Source organism: Etheostoma spectabile, chromosome 8 (assembly GCF_008692095.1).
Source record: "Etheostoma spectabile isolate EspeVRDwgs_2016 chromosome 8, UIUC_Espe_1.0, whole genome shotgun sequence".
NCBI classification, from domain to species: domain Eukaryota; kingdom Metazoa; phylum Chordata; class Actinopteri; order Perciformes; family Percidae; genus Etheostoma; species Etheostoma spectabile.
Genome location: NC_045740.1, coordinates 12362940 through 12389224, shown reverse-complemented (window position 1 = coordinate 12389224; position 26285 = coordinate 12362940). Strand labels below are relative to the sequence as shown.

The following is a 26285-nucleotide window of genomic DNA, read 5'->3' as shown; positions in this document are numbered from 1 at the left end:
TTCATTAGACTGTACAGTAGTCCACTGTGTGCTGTGCTGTGCTGTCTGAATAAGTCAAGGCTTTAGTGTTGCTTCACTGATCCATTTAAACACCTCAGTGAGCATGAATTTACAGACGGACATTCATGTGCTTCTCACTCTGCTGCTGTCGCCATAGCGCTGGTGTGTTTCACCACGTGCACGCACTGAAAAATAAATTAGCGCTCCAGTTGTAGTTGCTATTTGTCTTAACTACTACTATTACAACAACTACTTTTTTTTGGAAATGTTCTAAACTTTTTTACAGCCATCACCATATATATTAGAGTTTTTCAGATGAGAGCTAATGCCCTATAGCAATACTATAATCAATTTTCCAGGTATGCAACATTACACTAAACTTATTTAATTAATTAATCAAGATGTGCTAAAAGGGTTGTCTATATAGTATTTTCTTTAAAACTTCTCAAACTCTTATTTTAGCTTTGGCGGAATATCTAAACCTAACACAAAAGTTGACGAATCTTATTGTGATTATTTTATTAAACATAGCTTTAGCTCTCTGCATTTTGGGTTTTGCCCACATTAATGTAATGTTATTTTGCTCTCTTTAGTCAGGAAAAATATAATAAATATAATAATAATAAGATAAAAGTAGTTAATTCCCGTCTGTTGAATGCCATAGCTACACAACGCTGAACAACCACAAAGGTACAAAAGAGTGTTAAGAAATACAATGACACAGCAGTGTACCGGACGAGGCCGCAGATAGTATCACCACAGTGTGTACACACACACACACACACACACACACAACACACACACACACACACACACACACACACCACACACACACACACACACACACACACACACACACACACACACACACACACACACACACACACACACACACACACACCAACACACACACACACACACACACACACACACACACACACACACAAAAAGTAAATGAAGGATTGGTGATGTGATGGTGTCTCTGTGTCTGTTAGAGAGAGAAAGGGACAGGAGAGCACGTGCCAGGCAGGGCTGAGCTATTAGCAGGCCACTTGAGATGGGTTATGTAACAGCGTTGTGGCTGCTGCAGTACCTGATAGGCCTGTAGTCGCTGTCATAATTTTACACACAAACACCCACACAGAAATTCCCATCCACATGAACAACACACCATCAGAACAGACACAGAACAGACACGCAGTGTAACACGATCCTACTCTTCAGCTTGGCACCACATCACTCTATTCCACCCAACCAGATGCACTCATTATGAGTCTGTGTGTGTGTGGAAGAGTAGAGGGCAGAGTTTTTATTAGTCCAGTAGCATCATGTTGAGTTGTCGGCCCTCCAAACTGCAGTGAAGGAGATTAGTATAAAGAGGGAGCTTAACAAGCGGAGCCCTAAACTGCAAACATCCCCCCTCCTTAAACGCACACACTTATCCCTACCTAAACATCAAGTCAAACTCTGGGCAGATGGAGCAGGCTCCTGCAGAGACTAACAACACAGACTCTGATACTTTCTCATTCAGCTATTTTTCCATTACAGTTTCTGTCAGTGCACCTTTGCTCTCTCTCAAGCAAAGTAATTTACTGGGTGTGAGCAGACTGACTCTGGCAATTGAGAATCATACTTCCTTGCATCACCTTTTGCACATATAAATAAATTAAGTTTTTTTGCATCTGAAGAGCATCCTCTACTTTGTCATTGTGCATGTTTTTCTCTATGAGTTGGGACTTCCATTAAGTTGGCTGATTAACCACAGACAGACTTTAAAATGTGTTACCTCTATATACAAAAAAAAAAAAAAAATCAAAGCAGCAAAGACTTAGATATCCTGACTTTTACTCAGTAAAAGGGGCCAAACCCTTATGGTTGCGGTGTTTATGATTGGTAGTTAACTTTAAAAAACCTTTTTGTCCATAACCATTACATAGAAAAGTTATTTGTAAAGTGTCACATGTTGACCCTGATGAAGGCCACGAGCCAATACAGGTTAGTCAACAATAAAGTTAAAATTATTACGTTAACAGTATTAAGTTTTGTTGGAGATTTGACCCTTTAGGACCGTCTACCACTTTGTTATTAACAAGTAAGTGAAGTTGTGCTCACTCCACCATCTGCTAACAGGACAGCCACTGAAAGTTTTATTTGAAAGACCCTGAAGATTAATTTTCTCAATCAGCTTCTTCTTTTGAGTTATGGGGTCCTAGATAAACAGAAAGTAAGTCAGTCAGTCAGCCACAGTTGGAGCGGTTTTTGCTAGTTTGAAGACTCTAGCTTTAATCGTTCCTTATGAATATTTAATGTTATTGAGAGAAACTAAATATTTAAAATGATGCCACCATTTAATGAGAAACATGAAATAATGTACTTTTTCATAAAACACGAGTGTAACGTGAAGTAACAAAATGGAAACAAAAGCGGTTTTAGTTTTTTTTCCCGTGTGTTTCTTCTCTGCAGCATGTTAGGAGGTGTTAGTATAAATTCCTGAGTCATCATTACTTTATCACACAGCGATACCTTGGCCTCGCATCAGAGAGTCGACCTGTTGGAAGACCTGCTGATGCATATTAATTCAATGTCTGTCACCTGTTTGTTATGCAAATTGTTCATTATAATGCAACCATTCTTATGCCCATCATGGCCAAATGTTAATCACAAACTGTGCCATTGTGCTCCGGGGCTTCATTTGAATCCATTAACCTAACGGCAACACCTTAAGTTGCCCTTACATCCTTCAACTTCTTGTCTGTGTGTCAGTGCAGCAAGTTGGTGCATTGATGATAATAGAGCTGGACTGAGTTTAATTACTATTTAACCACACTGTGTCCCAGCAGGTTAGGAGCTCAGCATAGTGAAGACTACCTGAGCACGGAGCCCCATCTCTTTCAAGCAGCAACAGGGAAGGAGAATAAATTGGGATGCTCGGCACAGGCCTAGAGGCTCAGTCTCATTTTTCGATCGCTCGTCTGCTGTAGAGGCTCACGCTTCTCTAGCACACTGTGCAAGTCTGCAAAGTGAGGAAAGCTGCAAATCTTTAAGACTCCAACACTGTGACATCTGTATGCTGTCTGGTACGGCTTGCCAGCAAAATATGAATTAGGGGGGTGAAAGAAATGGTTTGTTTGTCCAAATGTTTCTGGAATAATAAACAAAATGTATGTTGCTTGGGTACCTTTAAAAAAAACAAAATGTACAGTACTGTTAAGGCGACTCCTTCACTCATATTCTTATCCTTTGTTGCCTTTTGGAGGAGGATTGTGACTCATATATGAAAAAACGAAAAAGAAGTCGCAGAGATCCTCACGTTTCGTTCACATAATGCAAGATTTATTACATCAAACGTAAAATAAAATAAATTCTCTGTGGTTGACTATTCTACAGAAACTCAAACTAAGGTTTTGCTAATAACTGATCACAAAGTGAACACAAAACTGTGTCAGTCCTCCTCTCTTTCAAACAAAAGAACTGACCAAGTGGTCACCCAGCTTAATGTATTAAATAAAAGTCATCTTATTTTTACTATGAATTAAAGTTCTCATATAATGCTAATTTTCAGGTTGATAATTGTATTTAGAGGCTGTGCCAGAATAGGTTTACATGGTTTCATTTTCACAAAACACCATATTTTTGTTGTACTGCACTTTGCTGCAGCTCCTCATTTCACCCTGTGTGTTGAGTTCTCTGTTTTAGCTTCAGAGTGAGGCAGGCATCTCACTTCTATCCATCTTTGTTGGGAGTCGCACATGCTCAGTAGCTAGGTAAGCCCTGCTAGCCAGTCAGAAGCAGAGTATGAGGGTGTGCCATGCTAGCAGCTAGCAGCTAGGTGAGCATTATAACGTGTGTTACAAAGTGACGCACGGTCGTCACAGAAGTAAAGGCTGGACTACAATGGAGCTGTTTGGAGCAGTTTGGAACAGTGTTTTCTGTTGGAGATGGTAACTTCCTTTGGATGGATTTTGGTCTTTTTCACTTTTTAAACCTATAACATGCACAAAAAAGATGTATAACACCATAAAGAAAAGTGAAAAAACCAAAAAGCATACTACGAGCACTTTAATGTATAAATATAAATCAACTTTTCATGGCTCCAGCAAGTGCCTTCCTTCCTATACCTTACAAGCACAAAATTAAAGTGCTTCCCTGTAACTTTTTGATTATAGAGCACCTTGTGTATTCAACTTTTAAGATGCATTACAAAAAGGTATCGTGGGACTATTTCCGAGTGGCCGACAGCGGTAAATGCCCCGGAACTTCAGAAAACACATGTAAATAGACAAAACACAAGCAAATTAAGAAAACATCTTAATTTAATTTGACAACACATGCGCAGAATTTAGCAAATGTGCTACAAATACACACAACACTACTAAATATAGAAACAATACAAAAAGATAAGTACACAAACCCCGAAAACAAATATAACAAAAAAATACTGCATCCAGTTTACACAACGGAAGTTCTCCAGGCCTCTAGGGGGAGCGCTAAGTGAAACAGTTTGATTTCCGACCCCACAGGGAGAGAGACAGAGAGAGAGAGCCAGGTCATGTTCAATCTCAGAACGGTGTGCAACTGCTTTGAGGTCATACACTGTAAACATTAAGTTTATGTCTGAGATAGGTTTTCTCTCGTTTGGTTGGTGTGTCTCTAGTTTCCTGGCTCAGGTCTCAGGTGACACTCAATCAGCACAGATTTTTTTTGATGCATTTGTTATTGTGGTATTTCTGCTTTTCTTTTTGCATGATTTCTTTTTTTGGTGTTTGTGTGCTTTTCGTTTTACATCGATTTCATATTTGCAGCGTGTTTGTGTATTTGGTTGCGTTGTGTGTATTTGTTTTCTATATACTGCACATGTGTTGTCAAATTACTAACGATGTTTTCTTAATTTGCTTGCGTCTTGTATATTGGCATGTATTTGTAAAGTTGCAGGGCGTTAGCCCGTCGGCCACTGTAATTTCCTGTGTGTGTCCTGTATGTATGTTTGCTCTACTTACCACAATCATCTGGGCCACATAGCTCTCGGGACCGGTGTACTCGGTTGGATCCTTCACCCTCACCAGAACCAGGAAGTAAAGGTAATGCCACATGTTGTGTTCGGATTTGATGTGCTCCTCAAAGGACACCGTCTTGTTGTCAAACTTGTCCCTCTCCAACCCTGCAAGAAATTAGCTCTATTCAACACAAGTTCTTCCAAATACACTGTCTTCTCATTTGTCATTTGTAGCATTGGGTGTACCACAGAGCTGTACGCACCACAGATGAAACAGGTGGTTTTCAGGATCTCCTCCTTCCTTTGTTTCTCACTTCTCAAGTCAGCGAAGGTGTCAATGATAACACCAAAGATGAGGTTAAGAACGATGATGATAACGACGAAGAAGAACAGGAGGTCGTAAACCACTCTGGCTGCAAACAGAGGCTCCTGGGTGGTCCAGTTACAGGTGAAATATGGAGAAAATGCCTCATTTAACATTCAACAATGATTAATTTAGACAGAAACTAATGCAGCACAAATGCCATTTATTTATAGTTCAAGTCATTACAAACGGACATAAAGTATTAAAGAAATTCTGTAATAAGTGAACACAATTCATGTTCATTTTGAGGCCGTCTTACCTCTTTGGAGGGTCTTCTGAGAATGTCTCCCACACCTCCTCCATTACGTAGTCCCTGGTTCAACACTGTGATTATACACATTAGCAGAGTGTCGCACACCCGCTCTGTCCCATCGTCTATGACCAGATACACATAAACCAAAGAAAAAAGCATTAAAACAGTAGACACAAGGATATATGTACAGAATTGGCTTCTAAATATCCACATTCTTTTTTTTTCTTCTTAGCAGTAGCTTCTCCTTTTTATCGTTCTCGTCATTTGAATTTATATCTAACTAGCGATGACTCTCAAATCAATCTGAATTTTACTGAACTGAAATATATAAAATGGAACTATGAGTCTCATGTTCAAGTTCAGAAAATTACAGTCTGAGCTAATTCAAAAAATTATCAGCTGATGTCAAACAAGTCATTATGAAAACAGCCAATAATGGTGTGACTAAAGAGCAAATGGATACTTTCAACTCCCTCGCCTCCTCACATGTGAGAATGAAACAGAAAAAAATGTATATCTGATATAAAATGTACATATATAAAATGGCAAAATGGCTGACTGCTAAGGAGAAAGAGGGGGTGAAGGATGTGGATGAGATCGTGTGTGTAGAGCAGGTGATCGAGGGAGATGCAGGAACACAAGTGTGTGAGTCACCCCTCTGCCTCATCAAGTTTCTTTGTCTGCATGTCTCAGTCAGTGTGTGTGTGTGTGTGTGTGTGTGTGTGTGTGTGTGTGTGTATGAGAAAAAGAGTTTGCCTGTGTGTGTGCATGTTCCAGTGTATGTGTTTGTTTGTGAGTAACTTTTCAGGAAGCGATTAGCATACACCCCCACATTCCGGTCAAACTACAAAATCTTAAAACTTGTCTACTCAGCAGTTCGTAAATGGTAGAAAATAAAGAAATAAAACAAATAAAATGCATTAATTGATTAAAAATATATATATGAATTCAATGAGACTCACCAGGGTCAGATTTAGGTGGTGAAACAGGACATGTCTCTGTCAAACATGAGTCAGCAACTCCATTCTTACTCATCAAATCCCCTTTTCCTTTTCAAAAAACAGAAAGAGAATGAGGGGAAATTATGTGAAACTGATCATTGACAACAGCACAGATAACTTACACATGGAAGAAGATGATTAAAGCTCTGGCATTAAAACTCCTTCCAGCTTTTTCTCATCAAATCAGAAAGGATATAGTCAGACGTTATGTAAACTGAGGCAGCATCTGCTGGGTGGGCGGGGAAGTGTTGCTGAAACAACCTGTGCAAATCATTGGCACATCAGCAAAGCCCTGAGCAGCAGAGGAGCTGCACTTGAGTGTGACTGGCTCAGGCACACAGCGGAAAGTGAGCTGTACACCTGGGCCAGAGTGTCTCAAAAAGGGCCTTCTTCCCTGACAGGCCGTAGGACACAGGGCAGGGCTGGGAGACAAGAGGCAGAAGAAGAAGGGACATGGGGGCTAGGCGAGGCGCAGGGGTCACAGCAGCAGAGTGGACAGGGTGCTCCTCAGCTTTGACATAGCTCGGGTTGTGCCTCAGCTTACCCCACAGCAACAACAGATTGACAGGCGTGAGCCCAGCTGGTTACATAAACCCACCACTGCTCTGCTGCGTCTGCTGTCCTCTGTTCAGCAAAACACAGGATGGCGCGGCCACCAGGTTATGCAACAGGTGCACACGTGCTAGCAGGTTGTCTTCCTGACCGTTGAAGCACTGTGCTGGAGCTCATTAACACACCCACACACTCCACAGTGTTTTCAAAACATGTGCCTGGGTTTGTATATACAATATACGGTACACATTCTACAATTTCTTATGTTTGATACATGTTCATGAGCAAACAGTGATCCACAGTTTTTATTGAGAAGTTGTAATCCAAAAAGGGGAAAAAAACTATGGATTCATTCTAAACCAAAGAATCCTTTTGATTATTGTCCTGATAGCTCATGAGTTATTGTCAACAATGTTAACACGTCTGTATGAACTGCCCAGTCGGCGGCTTATCTTTCATTTTGCTCGAGGTTTGAAACTCATTAACTTCTAGGGTGTACAATCCGTGGAGTTAAGGTTAACTAAGGTTAAATGCAACAAAGCAGACACGGCATAGCAGCAAATATAGTAACTAAAAGTAAGTATAAAGTCATAAGCACTGCCATAATTCTGTCTGGAGAACATGAAAAGTTTGCCTTTTTTCAAAGTATTTTAGGGACATTTAATGCAGTTTAGACCCGCAAATGAAACAAGTGGGGAAAGATGGGAAATTACATGCAAAAAAGTTTCTACCCGGACTCAAACCAGGGACATGGTAATAAATAAAAACAGCTTCTTGCTGTTTGGTGTTTGGCATGGTTGAATGCACTTACTGAAAGTCACTTTAGATAAAAGCGTCAGCTAAAATAAATCAAAAGGGAAAAAACGTTCCACCCGGTAAAATCTACTTTACATTGTAAAAACTGTTCCAAGACACAGGGGGCCCTCTCTTGCACCTGTTGCAGAGCAGCGCAGAGCCCGATGCAAGCGTCTTTGCTAGTTTAAGAGCAACACAGTTGTCAATTTCCCGTCCAGCACCCACGTCGTTTAAATAGCAAATGTACCTTGGCCCATCTCTGCGCCAATGGTCTTATGGTATTAGAGTGAGGTGTGTTCAGGAGAATTCTTGGCTTATTGTTATCTTGAGGCAGCTGGAAGTGATAGCACCATTGACCAACAAAAACCTGGTCTAAAGTCAAGAAGGCAGCATTTCATTGTTATTTTAACAGGGACGTGCAGCAGCACACAAACATGCAAAAGATTAACAATAAAACTATTAACCAGCAAATCAACCATCATAATAGCAATGCACCAAAATACAAACGCACCTGGCTTTCAAAGGGAATGGGAGATGACACACTGATTTGTTTATTGCATGTTACACTCAAAACACACCTATAACTTAATGAAGATACAAAGCACAGGCCCTTTTTTCCGCAGTTAAACTAACAAAAGTGGATTTGTACACGCCCTAAAACACACCTGCACCAAGCGCTTCACGCCGTGAGCATAGATTGTTAAAATAGGGCCCAGGGTCTGGTCCGTTCACTTTGCATGGCGCAGTAAAACTATATCGAAGACAGTTTTAACAGACCTGGCGCAGGAAGGCGGTCCACCTCCATGCGGAAGTCGTCCTTGAGGAAGAGAAAGCCGATGATAGAGAAGAAGTAGACGAGGAAGATGGCCAAAACAGCTGTCAGAATAATAGAGCGGCCATTCCTTGTCACACTCTTTATTACATTGAGCAGCGTCTCCTCTCGGATCACCAGGTCAAACAACTGTGGTGGGAGATCAACATAAGCAAATTGATTTATTCTGAATAATTGTTCTTTCACAATCAGACTATTTATCTCTAAAGTGCAACACTGATCAATAAGTCACAATATAATTAAACTGAGTGAGACCTTTCTTACCAAAAAGCTGTAAAAAAACTCATGCACAAAGAGGCCCAGGACGCAGATGATGGCGTAGCCCAAATGGTAGATAAAGAGCATGTCCATAACTACCGCTTTGTAGCCTCGAGTGAATGTCCCCTGGTTGCCCACAAAACTGACAAGAAAGACTATCTTGTTGAACAGCTGAAAGAGAAGAAAACAAGGCTGAGGGACTTAAAAAAATAAAAAGGTGTGAAAAGCTTTCATGTGTGAGGAGGCAAGAACATATTTGTTCCCCAAAAACAATGGCTCAAATCTTCCATTACTTACATTGACAGCACCCAGCAACAACAGAGCAGGGCCGAGGCCCATAGTGTAGATGGCACGTAGAATGAGGGAGACCAGGAAGAACAGGATGCCCCACGGCTTGGGTAACACAGGAAGTAATCCGGTGAATACCCCCAATGCCACCCACAGTGAGATACTCCAGAACCGGGACAAGGTGCCTGGGCAGAAGAATAAAGTATAAATCAAGGTACCGCACATCACTGCTTTAAAACGTAGTGGCATTTCTCTTATGAATTATTTAACTGAGCTAAGAGCTTAACTTAGCACAACACAATCAGAGGCAACACTTTAAAATGTCAAACAGAGGTCCATAGGGACCCTCAACTTCATCACTTAGAGCAGCTTCTTCAACGTGCACTGTAAACCAGTGTGGTGATGATTTATTGACTAAAGAGCGGAAAAGATGGTGAGATGACATAAAGACTAAGAAAAAAACCATTTGATCACACTATGAAGATCAACAAAACAAATGTTCACTCATCTGTAAGAGCTTTAAACCCCCATACTATGTGACTGATATGGCTGGCAATGTGATTCATTTACCAAAACCTGATCTCACTATATTGCAGATAAATGTGGGAACTGGGAGAGTAGGAAGTAAAGTATGTTTCTGAAAGGCTCTGCACTCTCACACAGTTAATCTGACTGATAAGACTTTAGGGTAAAGTTGGGTGGAGCTACGCAGGGAATCATATGAGGTCACTAATCTTAACATACCAATAACAATGATTAAAGTCTAAGTTGTCCCACCTCAACAGGTGCAACTAGAGAGAGAGGGAAAGTTCAGATTACATTGCAAGCATACACTGTCCTGACCAGAAGTCCCAGGCAAATAAGGGAAATTAACTGTGTGGGTGGACTATGGGAGTGTAGCGCCTTTAAATAAACACAGGAGAGTTAAAGCACAATAAAATTAAAGCTGCAAGCAGCCCTAGCGCCTCTGCGCTAGAGAGTGACAAATTTTCGGGAGTCCAGCGGTACGGTAGTCAATCTCCCTGTTGGTAACGTAATAGGGACGGATAGAGCTTTGAAATCAATGGGAGCGGAAGATTTGCGAGGCATTTTGTTTTAGACACTACACAGTGTAATTATTGAATTATAGAGACAAGGGGAAGTTAAGGCTATAATAGGCCTTTGTGTGTGGTTAACTCAGCTGCAAAATGCAGTAATAGATCGCTATCTTTGGTTCTTTCGTTTGGTTCTGCGTTGTTGCTACGCCACCAGGGGAAACTAAGTGCTGTGATATCCAACTGTTTAAAACCATGTAGCTCAATACTAGTTAGGTAGTAGTCGAATGAGTCGAGTCCATTCATGACATGGATAGAATTAGATGTGGAAAAAGGTGCAAAAACAACGACAATGCAGGATACTATTTTAAAAATCAGTGACAGAGGAGACAACGGACAGAAGGTAAGATACTAATCCAGTCTCTCTCCAGACTCAAATTAAAAACATGCTACAGGGGGGCAACAGAGTCTGATAACTTGCTTAGACAACCTAAACGGGAGCGGGACAAGATTTGGTAGTCTGTCTCTCGGAATCTCGAAGGACAGGTTGTTGGTTTTTTTGGGGGGGGGGCAGTCATGTGACGGGACATGTCGGAAGTATTTTGGTGGGCTTGGGATGGGAGAAATAATTGATTCCCGTGACACCCTCTACTTTGCGCGGGCCAAACCATCAACAATGAAGATGAAACTATCTGCGGAGTTCAATGACACCTCATACAAGACTCTACCTTAAACAGTTTTTATGAAAATGTCCTCAGGCCTCGACTCTTGTATTGTAATTGTGAAAACGTTTGGCCAAATTGAACAATGTACACTAAGGTTACAACAACTTCTTCGTTCATCGATAAATTCTCAAAATGGCGACACGCCACGCCCACACCGTTGGAAGAATTTTTTTTGCTTTTAATAACTTTTCATCATTAACATCTTTAGATAACACAGAACAAATTTGTCAAAGTCAATCTGATTAAATCTCTAGGTGGAGTTTGTTAAAGTATAGCACCTAGACTTTAAGGTCTACTTCCTGTTGCCACTAGGGGGCGCTATGACTTTGATTAAACATCGGCATTTATGTGTGCTCAGGGTTGGACACATAAGCAATCCTGAAATGATTAGAGCCAATTGAACAATCTACACTCAGGTCACACTCACTTCCTGTTTCGATGGCAAAACGCACAAAATGGCCGCCCCGCCACGGCCATGCCCTACTATGATTTTTTTCTTCTTGTGATACATTTTCATTTGTACAATGTTAAGATGGTACAGTCCAAATTTGAAGTTGATCGGAGGAAATCTCCAGGAGGAGTTTGTCAAAGTACGACACGTGAAAATGGCTCAAACCGCATTCATTTTGAACTTTCAATTCAAATTGGCGGACTTCCGGTTGGGTTTAGGGTTCCAATGAGCTATTTGTACGCCTCAGGGGGTTTAAGGTGATGCGTGATCTCTGCGCCCATGTAGCAGTGCTTTGGCTGTGCTTCCACCCAATATAGTCCCAAATGAATATCTGCCTAGGAAATTGTCTAGTCTTAATCTGCATTGTTATTTGTACTTGTTGTGACTATGCAGCCGCAATAAGTAATTAGGTTGTTGTTGTTTTTTTTGTTGGCTTTTGTTGTTTTACTCACAACGTGCTAACCGGCAACATAGGATTCCATTCACTATGCTAAGCTAACTAGTAGCGGAGCTACCGGTATTGCACCGGACTAAAACAATGCATGCACTGGGACAAAAAATGCTATGGCCCACCTATCTACAGCTAGGTGAGACCATGATAAGCCCTATTTAAAATATGTACATTTTCACTAGGCTTGAAGCAACCGCCGATTTTGGTGTGTTTTTGAATATGTTAAGCCACTCAAAAAGGCAATTAATTTTGTGGAAGAAAGGAAAGGAAAGGAAGGAAGAATTCCTTCAATTTCAATAGAGCCTTCACCGCTGTCGGCGCTCAGGCCCTAATAAAGTCCCAAAAAACAATAGGTCTTTTCACTGAAGATTATTAGACTGTTCATGGTTGGGGAGGCACAGTTCCTAATATTAACAATGTCTCTGTTCTATCCATGTGTCCCAGTAAGTCATGAAAGTGAGCCAATGTGCACAGTCCCAGCACCCTGAAACTTAATTAATTCATAAGTCATGTTATTTACACCTGGTCTTTTCCTACTGGAAAAATGTCTTCTGTGAAAAAGGCCTATGTATTGGCCTGTGTATGATGACGCAAGAAACTTGAAGGCTTTAAAGAAAAAAAAAAATTGTGAAATTCTCACCCTCATCTCCATCATCACCAAAGGGGTAGAATACGGCCACAGCAATGTTGAGCAAACAGGCCAGGTAGAAGGAGATGCTCCCCCAAAGAGAGATGTGGCGTGAGAACCAGAACAGAGCCTTATTTTCTGCACAAACAGAACAGGAAGAATAAGGCACACAAACTCAGCACACAAACACACAACGTTTCTTCAGGCCCTTTAATTTATTCTGGAAATACCAATAACCAGGAACCAGGACCTGGATGATGACCATGATTTACCATCATGCAGCCCTGCTCTTGATCCTACCCTCATTACTTCTGCAAAGGCTAGATTCAGAATGTAAAGACTTACTGCGGATCTTCTTCTGCCAACTCATCTCGTTGTAGAGGTTGTCAAACTGCTGAAAGAAGTCGTTAACCTTGCTGCCCTGGTCGTCTCTCTCGGTGGTGGTAAACACACGCACCTTGGACTCCTCGGTGAGGTACTCGCAGATGTTAGGGACCGGAAACACTATCTGCTCCATGGTGCGGTCGTGACGCACAATCTGGCAAATAGATATCCCTTAAATCTTTATTTTTTATTTTTTTTACATGTGATAAAAAATGTCATGTGCTTGGTAACTAAAGTTTTAGAGATATAGAGGTTAAATGGATGAGGTGAAGATGACGTTTACCTCTATCTGAGCTGTGTGATTAGCATAGTAATGGAGGGCGTCATCCGTCTCGTTGTCGGGGTCCATCCCTGACACCGGCACCAACCCCAACCCTGGCCTCAAGCTCTGCTGCAGGATCTTACTGTGTCGGGCCAGCTAGGATCCAAACTTTGTTTTAATTTTTACTTACATGGCATTACGTACAGTAGTTTACTGTATGCATTTCTATGAACAACCGTTTATCATTTCACACACCAAAATACATTGAATGACAGCTGCCCTGAGGAGAAAATGAAAGGACAATTCTTGATAATTGATGTCTAAGTCTCTGGATGAACCTAAGCCATGTTCCACTACTCCCATTAGTAGACAGACAACCAGGGAAAACCTTGCAGCCAGCGCACTGCATGCCTGTGTATGTATGTATGTGTGTGTGTTTGTGTGTGTGTGTGTGTGTGCATGCGTGTGCGGTCAAAAAAACAAAACAGCAGCAGCAGTCCAACAGTCCAAAAAATCCCTTTCATGTCATGATGAAACTAGTCAACTGGTTGGACAAATATACCCTGTCTGACACTTGGCTCTAAAGTGGCAGAAGTGAAAACCCACACACACCCACACCCAGAAATTACTTTCTCAGTGGCAAAAAAATACCCGTCTAAATTCTTTAATGCTGATACCCTGGACGAGGCAAAGCCCATTTGTTTAGTAATACAGTGACTAGTGCTGCTTCAGTGAACACCTACAGCATACCTGTCTGCAGAACCAGTGTCACATCCTGAAAGCTAATTTTAGAAGACTGGCAGAGCGATTTGTTCACAGTAGAGCAGTCTTCCATCATTTAGTGCAGAGGATGCACTCAAAAAGAGTATGCATGTGTACACACACACACACACACACACACACACACACACACACACACACACACACACGCACACACACACACAATCCTGAGGTCGCAGAAGGTCAGACAGACAAAGAGAGAGGAAATGCAGTAATGCCTCTGTCACAGACAAAAACAAGCTCAGGCATTTTCATTACCTGGTGGGCCAGGATGTAAATGTTGTGTCCGACGTCTCTGGGCTTGATCTGGTCTCCAACACTGTCCTCGTCCTCATCACTCTCCAGACCCTGGGCGTAGGCTTCCTTCATTACATCCACCTGATGCACAAACGTTATGAAAACTTACTGCTACTTACAGTTACTTGAAACGTAAAAGGTTTTACATGGGATCTAGCTATGTATTTATATGTATGTATACATGATGAGTCTGACACACACTTACCAGTTCGGTGGGTCTCATCTTATAGAGAATCTTCTCTGCATTCTCGCTGTCATGGCGGCTCTCCATAATAGCCAATAGTAGTTTGGAAGCATTGTTCTACAACATAAGGGTTCACCTATGAGCTTTAACATTTGCTTAGTAATTCAGGAATGAATGAGTTGATGTATGCGATTTTCAGCAGAAATCAACCCATTTGAATGTTGATGTTGAGTTGTAAGATTCCAATCCTCTGTAGTCAAACATTACAAGTAAAAGAGGAGGTGCGCAACACTTACTCTTAAGAAAAACATTCTCCATTCAGCCATTAATACAGGCTTTTTATTTTTTAGACATATTGATCTTTTAAACACTGGGGATTTGGTCAAACTACCTCCAGTTATCTTGTTCACAGTCTCTAGCACCATAGGTAATTATTACTATAAAGCACAACATTGTTATTGTAAATGGTTTCAATGGCCGTGCGTCACAGCGAGCAGCCCCACAGGGCTCTCAGAGGCACATGCTGCTCACCTTGAGCACCAGCACGAGATCCAGCCGATGCTTCCCCAGGGGGTTGATGGAGTTGACAATCAGTGCTATGATAATGTCAATGCCATTTGACTCGTGCTTGGCTATGCAGCTCTGGAAAAATAAGATGGGCATAGCTAGAGTGAATGCACATTAGACAAAAAACTAAAATCCGAAGATGTGTCTGTGCCTGACAAACACACAGAGAAAAGTAGAGTGTAGTAAACCACAACTGGTATACGATACTGTACGTGGGAATACCAGCCAATGTATTGACGTTCAACAGTAAACTAAACTAATAAGCTAAACCATCAACTCCAAAGTAACCAAACCCTACCTGGTTTTCATGGCAGGGTCCCTGGCAGTACTCTGTAATGGTTTCCAGGGTTTGGCGAACCAGGTCCACATTATTCTCATTGATGTAAAGGCCAAGCAGCCCAAGGCCTCCAGTGGTGCTTCCACAAATACAGTCCAAGAACTGAAGAGTCTCACACACCAAATTGTAGTTTGTCTTGTTTCCTTGGTTGCGCAGAAAGTTCTGGATTCAGAACACACACAAGAACAAACAGTCAATCAGCAGACAATTTAAGAGACGTTAAACTTCAAGGTTCTTACTCTCAGTCAAACAAGAGGCCAGTACCTGCAGTTCTGTATTGTGGTTCTCACAGAGTAGCTGCAGAAAACGTAGAATTGGCTTCATGATGGTGATGGCTGGGCTCATTTGAGTTTCGTCTAAAACCTCGTCTGTCCCGACTATTTCACTGTTCTGGCCAAGGCCTTCGAGGTCGGGATCCAGCTCCTTTCTAAAGGCACAGAAGGCCTTCGAGGTGACCGAGGAGGCCTCCTTTAGCTGCCCTCGCATGTCCTCCCTCATATGAAGCCTTGAGTCTGACCCTAAAACACAGCATGCAGGTATAAAAACACGATGAACAGTTTGAATGAATGAATTATTGGGCAAAATATAGGTCTAGCAACAAGAAAATAAGTTTACATTTCAGATACTGATCAATGGCAGCCTTCACTATAACAATCTAGACATAGTAAAAAAGAAATTCAGGTGGGCACTATTGAGTGGGGTTCTGTAGCATGAAAGGACCCGATCTTGATACAATGGCCTTTTGATAGGTTTGTGATGTGGGCCATCACATGGCCTCTGACATGTGACTGCAGGAACTGAGAACAACAGTCTGCAACATAGATCATCCTGGATTTATCCTCCACTATTGTTTAAAGTCAGACTCGAGCTGCACTTGAGGACCACACATACTGTAAAAGCATTAAGGTTATCAAGTTTATATTTAATCCTATTTTGTGGCTTTTCACTCATTCCAGGTTTGTTTCTATGGAAATGTATCGCTGTGCTCAAGACATGACCACAGAGTATTTCTACTTTTTAATGCTCATCTCCAGGTACATCTGGCATTCTTTTCGTTTCGGATTGCTGCATGTTCCAAACAGCAGATGTGACAAATGTGTTTTGGCCACTCTCAAGAGTGAAGCCAAGGAGCCGTGATGTGTTGGCTATAATTTAAAGGTTAACATGCATTATTACTCGACCGTACCTTTCTTTAACCTGATGTTACTGACGTCACTGTCATCCTCTCTTTTTCTACAGCTGAGCTCAAACATGTTGACGGATACGGTGGCTCGGATCTCCTGTTGGGCCAAACGCATGCGGTCGTAGAAAACCTTGAAGAACTTCTCTGACTTCTTTTGCATGTGCAGCTGGTTATAGAAGGAGTTCTGGGTGGAAGGCAGAGTGGTAATCAACATAAATCCAAATCTGTGAGTGTGTATGTTCTGGGTTTTAGCTGATCAATGTGAATGGAAACAAAAGGGTTTAAGAGCCCACCTGTATCTGTGTGTTTCCGCCCTGGAGAAGGGCAATGCCCAGCTGGATGCTCTCCTCAAACACACGGTCGTTCTTGGTGTTGACAATGAGGTCGATCACCAGCTCTGATGTCCCTACGTTGTCCAAAAGACACTGGATCTCCATCAAACTGTTACCTGGCTTGTCAGAGTCCAACACGGGAGAACCACCTGCAGAGATTGAATATTAACCTTAAACATGATTGTGCTCTGAACAAAATTGGACACTTTATTGATCATTTTTATTCTAATCACACACACACACACACACACACACACACACACACACACACACACACACACACACACACACACACACACACACACACACACACACACACACACACCACACACAACACACACACACACACACACACACACACACACACACACACGTGTCTAAAGTGATTCCTAAAGCACTGTGCTTTAGAAATCACTTTAGCCACATTCAAAATCTGCCAGCAATTGTCAAGCAGCACTTCTCCAAAGAAGCTGTCATGTTAGCTGCTGCTGTTGTTTCCTCGGCAGTGAGTACTTATTGCAGTATCTACTGGGTTTATTTGGGGTTCTCAGTACCTCCGGATGACGGCTTGACAAAACCGCCAGGTGAGCTGTTTCCACTCCCAAGCTCTGACTTGGAAAGAAGCTTTTGATTTCCAAAGTAGCGTGTGAGGAGGATCTTTCTTAACTCGTTTCCCTGTGGAGACACAAATCGCAATGTTAAATCCATATCCCAGTCTGCGAGAGTAACTGGTTTAAACTAGGAAATTCACATTTTAGTCACATTTCGAAAAAGTAGCATTTTGCGAGCCATATCTATAAAAGTATCATCAAAATAAAAAGGACACGTTAGCAAATGTCCTGTCCGGGAGAACATTTGTGGTGTGGTGTATTCACTGGAATGAAATCCACCCAATCATCCAAACAAGAGGGCTGAGCAGATTTCATCTAATACCTAATAGGAATGATCAACGTTATCCCATGATGCATTTCATTTTTGATGGGAGCGATGGCTTTCAGGATATAAAAAAAAAAAGAAATTGGAGCCTCTCACTGAAAAGGATGACAATAATAGTGTTGTCCAATAACCAGACTCTAACTGAGCATTTATGACATTCTGAGATGGCAGCCAGGACCTAAAAAAGTTCAGCTGGGCACCCAGATAGCTCAGTTTAACTCCAACCTGCGACCCTTTGCTGTATGTCACTCCCCTCCCCCCCCTCATAACTTCAGCTGTCCTGCCATATAAAAGGCCTAAAAATGCCCAAATAATAACATTAAAAAATAAAGTTCAGCTAAGATAAAGTTTTTAGCTTTTATTTTTCAATTAGTGATAGCTTCTCCTGAAATCTGTTTAATATAAATGTTTTCTTTATTCTTTTTTGAACATGAACCATAGCATTACGATTTGACAATTTAAACTTTTTTTTTTTCTACAGATAAAAGACAATTTCATCAAGAGCAACCTCAGCAACATGCTTGTGGGAATTCAGTAAGTGAACAAAGAACAGACATAAACTGTGACAAAGTGAATACCAATTGAAAAGATGCACATACAGCATGCACACAGAAGGATCTCTTGTGACAATTGACGCAGATAAGCAGAAATGAGATTAAAGGATTCATGGAGATAATCTCCCCACGGTGGTTGTGTAATCCAAGTGCGAGAGTGATTGACAGGTGGATGACTTGCATTATGCTTGACACCACTTAGTTTTATTGTGCAAGAGGAAGCAATGGATGGATGGGTGGCATATAAAGAATGCATGAACACGAAGGGTGGTCAGCAAGCGTTTCTATGGCAACATAACTCAAAATGGCCTTGTTTTGATGACACCTCACCAGCGTCATTGATCAACAGAGAGGCAGGATGGATGAATAGTTGCTTAAACCAATCAATTGAAGGGTGGTGCAAAAGGACGAATGGACTGTAGGGAGCAACCTCTGGTTTCTATGGCAACATGTGACTAGGACAATCAACCTTCCCCTGAGATACAGGTGGCGGACAAAATAACAGAAACACCTGAAAATATTAAAGCTTTGCAGTTAATATAGCTATGATGAAGCTCATACTCTGGCGGTATTGAGGTGTTGATCCAAGTGATTAAGTGAGACAATAAAATGTTCCTATCAGGTAGTTTAGTTTTTCTGTGTACCGCAATTATTCGGCCTCTCTGTCCCTCTTCAAGTTTCCTTATTATGATTGGCACACCTCTATTAAAGCTGACACATATTGCTAATTGGTATTCAGCTTAACATGACTCATTTGTGTAGCTGCCTTTGTAAGTGTATTCAACAGCAGATGCTGGTGCATTGCAGACAGCACAAAACTGTATTGTGGCACAGGAAAAAGTCTCTACTTTGCTTAACACTGAAACTAAATTATCAAAGAGAAATACTGGTCACTACTGATGGTGTATTTTCAACAACACTCCAAAATGCTTGATGAAATAAAATGAGGCACCTCCATGCCTCGCCACGAAGACTGCCCGGGTACAGACCAGCTAAAGATCCTCCAACTAAGTGCACTGAGGAGTGAAGATGTGGAGGAGCACGTGCAGCTGATGCTCCCTGTGTCAGTAAACACTCCATCTCATCTGCAGTCAGCAGAGACACATGTCTGCTTGCACTGTCTGGCGGAGCTGTCTCTCACACACCACACACACACACACACACACACACACACACACACACACACACCACACACACACACACACACACACACACACACACACACACACAACACACACACACACACACACACACACACACACACACACACCACACACACACACACACACACACACACACACACACACACACACACACTTCTTGAACTGAAGGTGAGAATCCATTGAGCTAGCCTCTCTCATTTCCACACAGTATGGCACAGAGACAATCTAAGTGCAACTACAAACTCAGCAAAACGCTCTGCAAGGCAATGCATCCTAATGCACGTTCTTTGACTGATTACAGATTAAATCATGTTTGACTTAACATTTCCCCTTTTCTGACAGAGGACGTGATGGTTTTGCACCACTCTGAAACCAGTGAAAGAAACGCTCTGTGGGGAAAGTTGAAAAGAGGGTGGGGGTGACAGGTTTTTGCTCTTGTTCGCCTCCCTTCTGGGCAATGCAGTCTGCAGAGAGGATAGGAGAGGAGAGGAGAGGAGAGGAGTCAGCCCAGCCTGACTCATCTGCTTGCTGCTGTATCGACGAGAAAAAACTCCAGTCAGGTGATGTAAGAGCCATGAGAAAGAAAGGAGAGATAGACAGAGGTAGAAGAACTGACAGAAGTAAGAGTGAGGGTGGGGGAGTGGGGTGATGAGAGGAGAAGAACAAACAAAACCCAGCAAGGAGCAGACAGTCGTGGTGTTTTTTAAATTGTGCACCGACACGCCACACTGCGGTTTTGGTGTCCAAGCTGAGGATGAGCTGCCGATCCCCACCTCCTGCGTCCTCGCACCACCTCTCCACCCCTCCCTCCACCAGCCCCCGCGCAGCTCTGCTGTCTGCAGATCTCTCCCACTTCGGAGAAATGCCCAGAGAAAAAGAGAAAGACAAAAAAGTGCCCTATGCTTCTTTAGGTGGTCTGAAAACACTCGCAGGCAGCGGAGGGCAGCATCAGCTGTGAACCAAGACAGGCACTGCCGGGAGACTTGAGCTCCTCAGATCAGACAAGGTTGATTATAGCAGAGACTGAGAGCACACAGGAGAAGAATGTTACCCAAACAGTTTCTTTTCTGTGTTACTTCTCCCAAAACAGAAACAGGAGAGGACTCTGGGTGTGTGTCTTTTGTCAATAGTGGGGAACGCTGATCAAGAACACTGTGGCACAGTACAGCTTCCCCACAGGCCATGTTAGGGCTGATCAACATCCAGCAACTTTACCATCAGGAAGCAACATTTAGGTCCCAGCAGAAACTGCAGTCAACACACTTTGTTCAGTACAAAGTTTCAAACTGAAACTCTAACTTTTATTGTTGTTGTAGATTAGCACATCATACTAAAACATACTGAAACTCAATCTGATCACGTACAGTAAAAGCATGTGTTGCACGTTATATAACCAAGACTTGAGATGTCTCTCAGAAGTCAGTGTGCTTCCCCACAGCTTGGAACTGGAATGAAACTGAAAACTGGGAGCAGTTTGTAATATAACACATATTCATATCAATGTGGTTTTGCAAAGCTTTCTCTCCAAGGGAGTTATTTCATGAATAGGACACAAATCAAGAAATCAAGACACATACAGTGACATTTTCCTGCTGTTTAAGTACTCACTTTAGTGAGAGAGAGGTGGGAAGACGCAGACAGCCTGCAGCTGCCATTAAGGACAGTGAGGTCATGTTATCTGTACTTTTCTGGGAATTTGGTTTTGTTTTCAAGAATTTCCCAGAAAAAGAGAGCTGCATTTGAATAGATTTTACAGAAAAAACTAATTGAATGTGCGGTGGTGGTGGTGGTGGTGCCTCCAACTCATGATTTCTAAAATTATGGCTACGGCCAGGTATACAGGGTAAGATATATGCTCTTTAATACTGGGCTGTGCTGAACTATGTCAGGTGATGCTTTTGAATTGAGTTAGAGTAAGGCAAACTGAACCATTTTTCCTTGTTTCAATTCTCCCCATTTCTGTAGGATATGAATGTTTCCTGACCCACGGTCACTACAGGTAGCTCTGCAGCTTTGTGCACAGGGTCAAAAGGGTCTACCAAGGTACATGCATCTGATAAAACTCTGTCAGAGACACTCATCACATGCTGCCATTTATAATGTTTTTTAAGCTTCAATTCCACAGCACATAAAATGTTTTCACCAAACAAACAAGCACATCAGGAAAAACAAATTAAGTCCACATGTGAGAGCAATTGGTGAGACTGGTTCAGGGAAATACAAGATCAGCAGCGTAAACAAGCATTCATTCGACTGTTAGCTGGTGGGTTCACTGTGGACGTTTTACATGTGATTCCCTAACATTGTTAGAAGCTGACTGTGATTGTCAGGAAGTGATGTTGAAGGTAGGTTAGCAGGTAAAGTAAACACAGGGGTTGTTTGTTTCATCTGCCTCTTTGGTACTCAGCATACAAGGCAGGACGAAATAAGAGAAATACTTTACGATCAAAAAGTCCTGCTGTGTTTGCTGGTTTGTATTTTAGCCATGATGAGGGCATTGCTTAATGCATAGCAACATAATGTCTGTCTGTCGCTTGGTCCAGAATCAAATATCTCAACTATTAAATGGATTGCCATAAAATTGTAAAGAGACATTGATGTTCCCCAGAGTGTGAAGCCATCGGACCTTGGTTATCCCCTGGCCTTTCATCAAGCGCCACCAGCAACATTTTCACTTTTCCCACTAACCTGATGGATCGACACTAATGTTTGTACAAACATTCGGGGTTCCCAGAGAATGCGCCCTAACGAGGTCACCAAGAGGTTTATTTGTGGTTTTGAGTGAAATATCTCAAAAACTGCACGATGGATAGCCATCAAGTTTGGTACGGACATCTAGCGCCATTGACAACATTTTATTTGTCCACTAAACTTTAGGTTTATGACCAAATACATAGCTGCAAAACTTGTACTTTTGTTTAGTGCTAATTAGCAATTAGTGACTGTAATTCAATTGTTAACTGCTAAACATAAGCATGTTAGCATTGTGATTCTTGTCATTTAGCTCAAGGCACAGTTGTGACTAAGTACAGCCTCACAGAGCTACTAGTAAGGCAGTAGACTCATAGGGCCCTATCTTGCACTTGGTAAAGCGCAGTTGAGGGACCGACGCAAGGGTCTTTGCTAGTTTAAGACCGACGCAGTTGTCAATTTCCCGTCCAGCGCCCACGTCATTTAAATAGCAAATGCACCTGCACCCATTTTTGCGTCCATGGTCGTGCTGGTCTTACAGGGAGGTGTGGTCAGGTGAATTCTTGGCGTATTGTTATCTTGAGGCAGCGGGAATTGAACACACCATTGACCAACTAAAACATGGTCTAAAGTCAATAGCGCAGAATTTCATTGTTATTTTAACACGCGCATACTATGCTTGTTACACACACGCAAAATAACACGGCGCGGTTTATTTCATGTTACATCCAAAACACACCTATGAATTACTGAAGACACCAAGTACAACCATTTTGAACCATGCGCCTGGCGCACAGACCCAATTTTCCGCCATTCAAACTAGCAAAAGTGGATTTGGACACGGCCTAAACGCACCTGCGCCATGTGCTTCACGCTGAGCTCTTAGATTGTTAAATAGGGCCCTTGGTCTTGTTCATTTATTTGAGGTGTTGAATCATCTCAACAGTTATTTTTGAGTCTTAAGTTTGAGTTTTTCCCCATCAGTGTTGTGTCCAAGAGTGTCCACTCTTTTCAAGTATTTGTGACTGATGCAACGACAATTCAGTCAATCACAATTAAATAGTCTACATAAGTGAGCCAAATACAAATTTGCAGCTTTAACAGAGTTGTGATCACTATTCTCATAAAAATGTGAAAAATCTGTTGCAAATATTGCCAAATTGTGTGATGTGTCAAGGGGAAAGGTTTTATATGCTGATATGACACGCAGTATGTGCCAAATGCAGGAAAACTGTGTTGGCAAAGAGGAACTATGGTCACAGGTAGACAATGATGAACATTGGCTAAAGAGACATCAGATAAAATGAAGGCAACTCAATTCTTATTTACTGCAGGGTATATGTTATTCTAAAGTGTTTCAATTATTTTGTCCACCAGATATGTGCATTAGCAAAAGCAAGAAGCAAATCAGTCAAAAAATAAGTTTTATTCATCCATTCACCCTGTCACCGCCTATCACGTTCCTCCCTGAGCACAAGTGACCTAATTCACATCTAATCAGATGGAAATAACACACTGTGAACTGTGTCAAAATACTGTTCACAATGACAACTAATCTCATTCATAGTGGCTGTCAGATGCATGAGGCTCTGAGGTCCGGGCCTTTTACAATTTTTAGTTGGTGGTTTTTACATGACGTCTTTTTCCTCCGTGGTTTAGAGCTTAAAGAGTTCGGCAGGCTCCTGGTCTGAGGGCATTTCTACACAAGGTACATAGACTTCCTGTGCCCAGTCACGGCCAGACCAGACAGACAAACAACCTGTGCTAATCCCTCATCGTCATGGAAACCAAAACATAATACTCAACAAACACCTGACTGATATGCCGAGGGAAGTGAGGGCCAGAGGAAGGAAGAAAGACAGGAAGGAAGGAAAGACAGACCTTTTCAGCACAAACTTCAAAACAGTAAAATTATTATTATTTTTGGCATAAAACAGAGATTTATGAATTCATTTGTTTTATTTATTCAGAGTCCAGATTCACTGTAGGTTCTACATTACCTAAATCCAACTTTCGGACTTGACTCAGCATGATGTGTCTGCCTGAATCCAGCCAGAGGTCAAAACGTACACAGTATTCATGAGCTCACCCAGCCCTCCGCCTGCCTGACCCGCTGTGGATGAACCTAAGCCATGTTCCACTACTCCCATTAGTAGAAAGACAACCAGGGAAAACCTTGCAGGGTGAGCTTACGCAGGGACAGCCAGCGCACTGCATGCCTGAGTGTGTGTGTGTGTGTGTGTGTGTGTGTGTGTGTGTGTGTGTGTGTGTGTGTGTGTGTATGAGCAAGGCTTCCCGTATACATGCATCTGAGTGATGTGCTTAGTATCAAGAGGGTGGTAATCTGTAAATCTGCTTTGCCTTGGGCAGGTGGTGTGAAACTTGGCAAGCAAGAAAAAAAAAGATGCACGGGAAGAGGACGAAGGACGGACGGACGGACAGACAGACAGCGTGAGAATAAAAAGGATGAGTGGGAAAGAGAGGTAGGAAAGAGAAACATGGTGCAAGACTGGTTTACATAACTTGCTTTTTCAATCATCTGTGAACAAGAAGACACGCTGCACATGCACATACGAACACCTAACAGCACATTACATGCATATGCATTAGGTGACGAAACAGTTCCTGGCTTTATTGTAAACCACTGTAAAATTCTAGACTGTTGGTATATCCAAATTTTCATTAAAACAGTGTTTGATTACCACACTTTGAAAAACTCACGGTACATTTTGTCCATCCTAATTCTCACACGCACAGTTTCACATTACTTTGTTTGTAATGGTTGTGTGCTTCCTTATGGTTGTGTCCATTTAAATCTGCACTAAGGAAAATTCATGAACAAATTGCTTTTTGCTTTTTAGCGCTTTTCTAGTCTCAACGACTACAAAGCGCTTTCACGTAGTACAGGAACCATTCACACGCATGTATACTGCCTTACAAGGTGCCAAAAACATTTACACTCCGATGGCGCAGTATTGGGATGCAACTTGGGGTTCAGTATCTTGCCCAAAGCAAGGGACTGCAGACCAGCTAAACAAGAGAAAACCCTCCCAACAGCGAAGCAAGACTAATTTTTTGACTATTTTCAGCACATATTAACAATGCAGAGATAATAATGATAACTTTGGTCACTATCATGAAATGAAATGTTCATGTTCTCATCTCAAATATGCATGCCTGTGTGTTCACAGAAAATGTATCAATAAAACTTTGCTACGTATTAAAGGTTAAGTCTGGTGGTATTCTATATTTTTCCCTTTTGTCAACAGTAAGTACTACAGTCTGTAAACTCAGTGACCCTCATTATGATGAACATAAGCACTGCAGTTTATTTTGAGAGCATGCATATTGAGTCAATGTTGTCCAGAGCATATAAATTGTTGGGAAATGCTCTTGGAGGATTTATTAAATTTTAAAGCAACACTAAAGGAGGTTTTGAAACTTAATAATGATGTTTCCAAAGTAGTTTCAGTGGTTTATCAACTCGTAACTGGGTGAACGGCACTTCTGCATTCGCTTTGCGGGTCTATACCGACTATAATCGCACTATGCAAGTTTGCCAGATCGGGTGGGGGAGCTGTAGTTCCAATGAGAAGTAATGGGACAATTCCATTTCAACCTGTAGGACCAAACGGGGAAAGGTTCCCTAGTGTTGCTTGAAGTATTTTGGAGGGAATTTTTTTAAGTTCCCAAAATTAAACTGATGACATTTAATCATAGTATATTTCATGCATCATAGCCACTAGAGCTCCGCGGCATCATTTTAATCAACATGACCATTATTTTCTTATACATACAGTATACCATCCTGATGCTTAAAATACTTTGGAGCGCATCAAACGTATATTAATCTACAGCTGAAAATAGTCTCCAACTAATGCAGTACTCATTCGTGTTTGAGTAACATTTGTGAAATACTAAAGTGCCCAAGTGAATTATCAATTACTTAGCTTTAAATCAAACTACATTTTTGTGGCCCACATTGAAAGA

The 26285-nt window shown here is 41.8% G+C and overlaps 1 protein-coding gene across 1 annotated transcript in view; it reads right to left on the bottom strand.

The window, feature by feature from the left end:
- itpr2 (inositol 1,4,5-trisphosphate receptor, type 2) overlaps positions 1-26285 on the bottom strand; it is a 63243-nt gene that overhangs the window by 5667 nt on the left and 31291 nt on the right. Inside the window, 18 exon segments of the mRNA XM_032524195.1 lie at positions 4998-5158; positions 5257-5422; positions 5617-5732; positions 6573-6659; positions 8736-8919; positions 9055-9219; positions 9346-9521; positions 12638-12763; positions 12971-13163; positions 13293-13427; positions 14310-14429; positions 14554-14649; positions 15064-15174; positions 15398-15598; positions 15701-15954; positions 16623-16803; positions 16913-17100; positions 17506-17626. Coding sequence (XP_032380086.1) covers positions 4998-5158; positions 5257-5422; positions 5617-5732; positions 6573-6659; positions 8736-8919; positions 9055-9219; positions 9346-9521; positions 12638-12763; positions 12971-13163; positions 13293-13427; positions 14310-14429; positions 14554-14649; positions 15064-15174; positions 15398-15598; positions 15701-15954; positions 16623-16803; positions 16913-17100; positions 17506-17626 — 2781 coding nt within the window.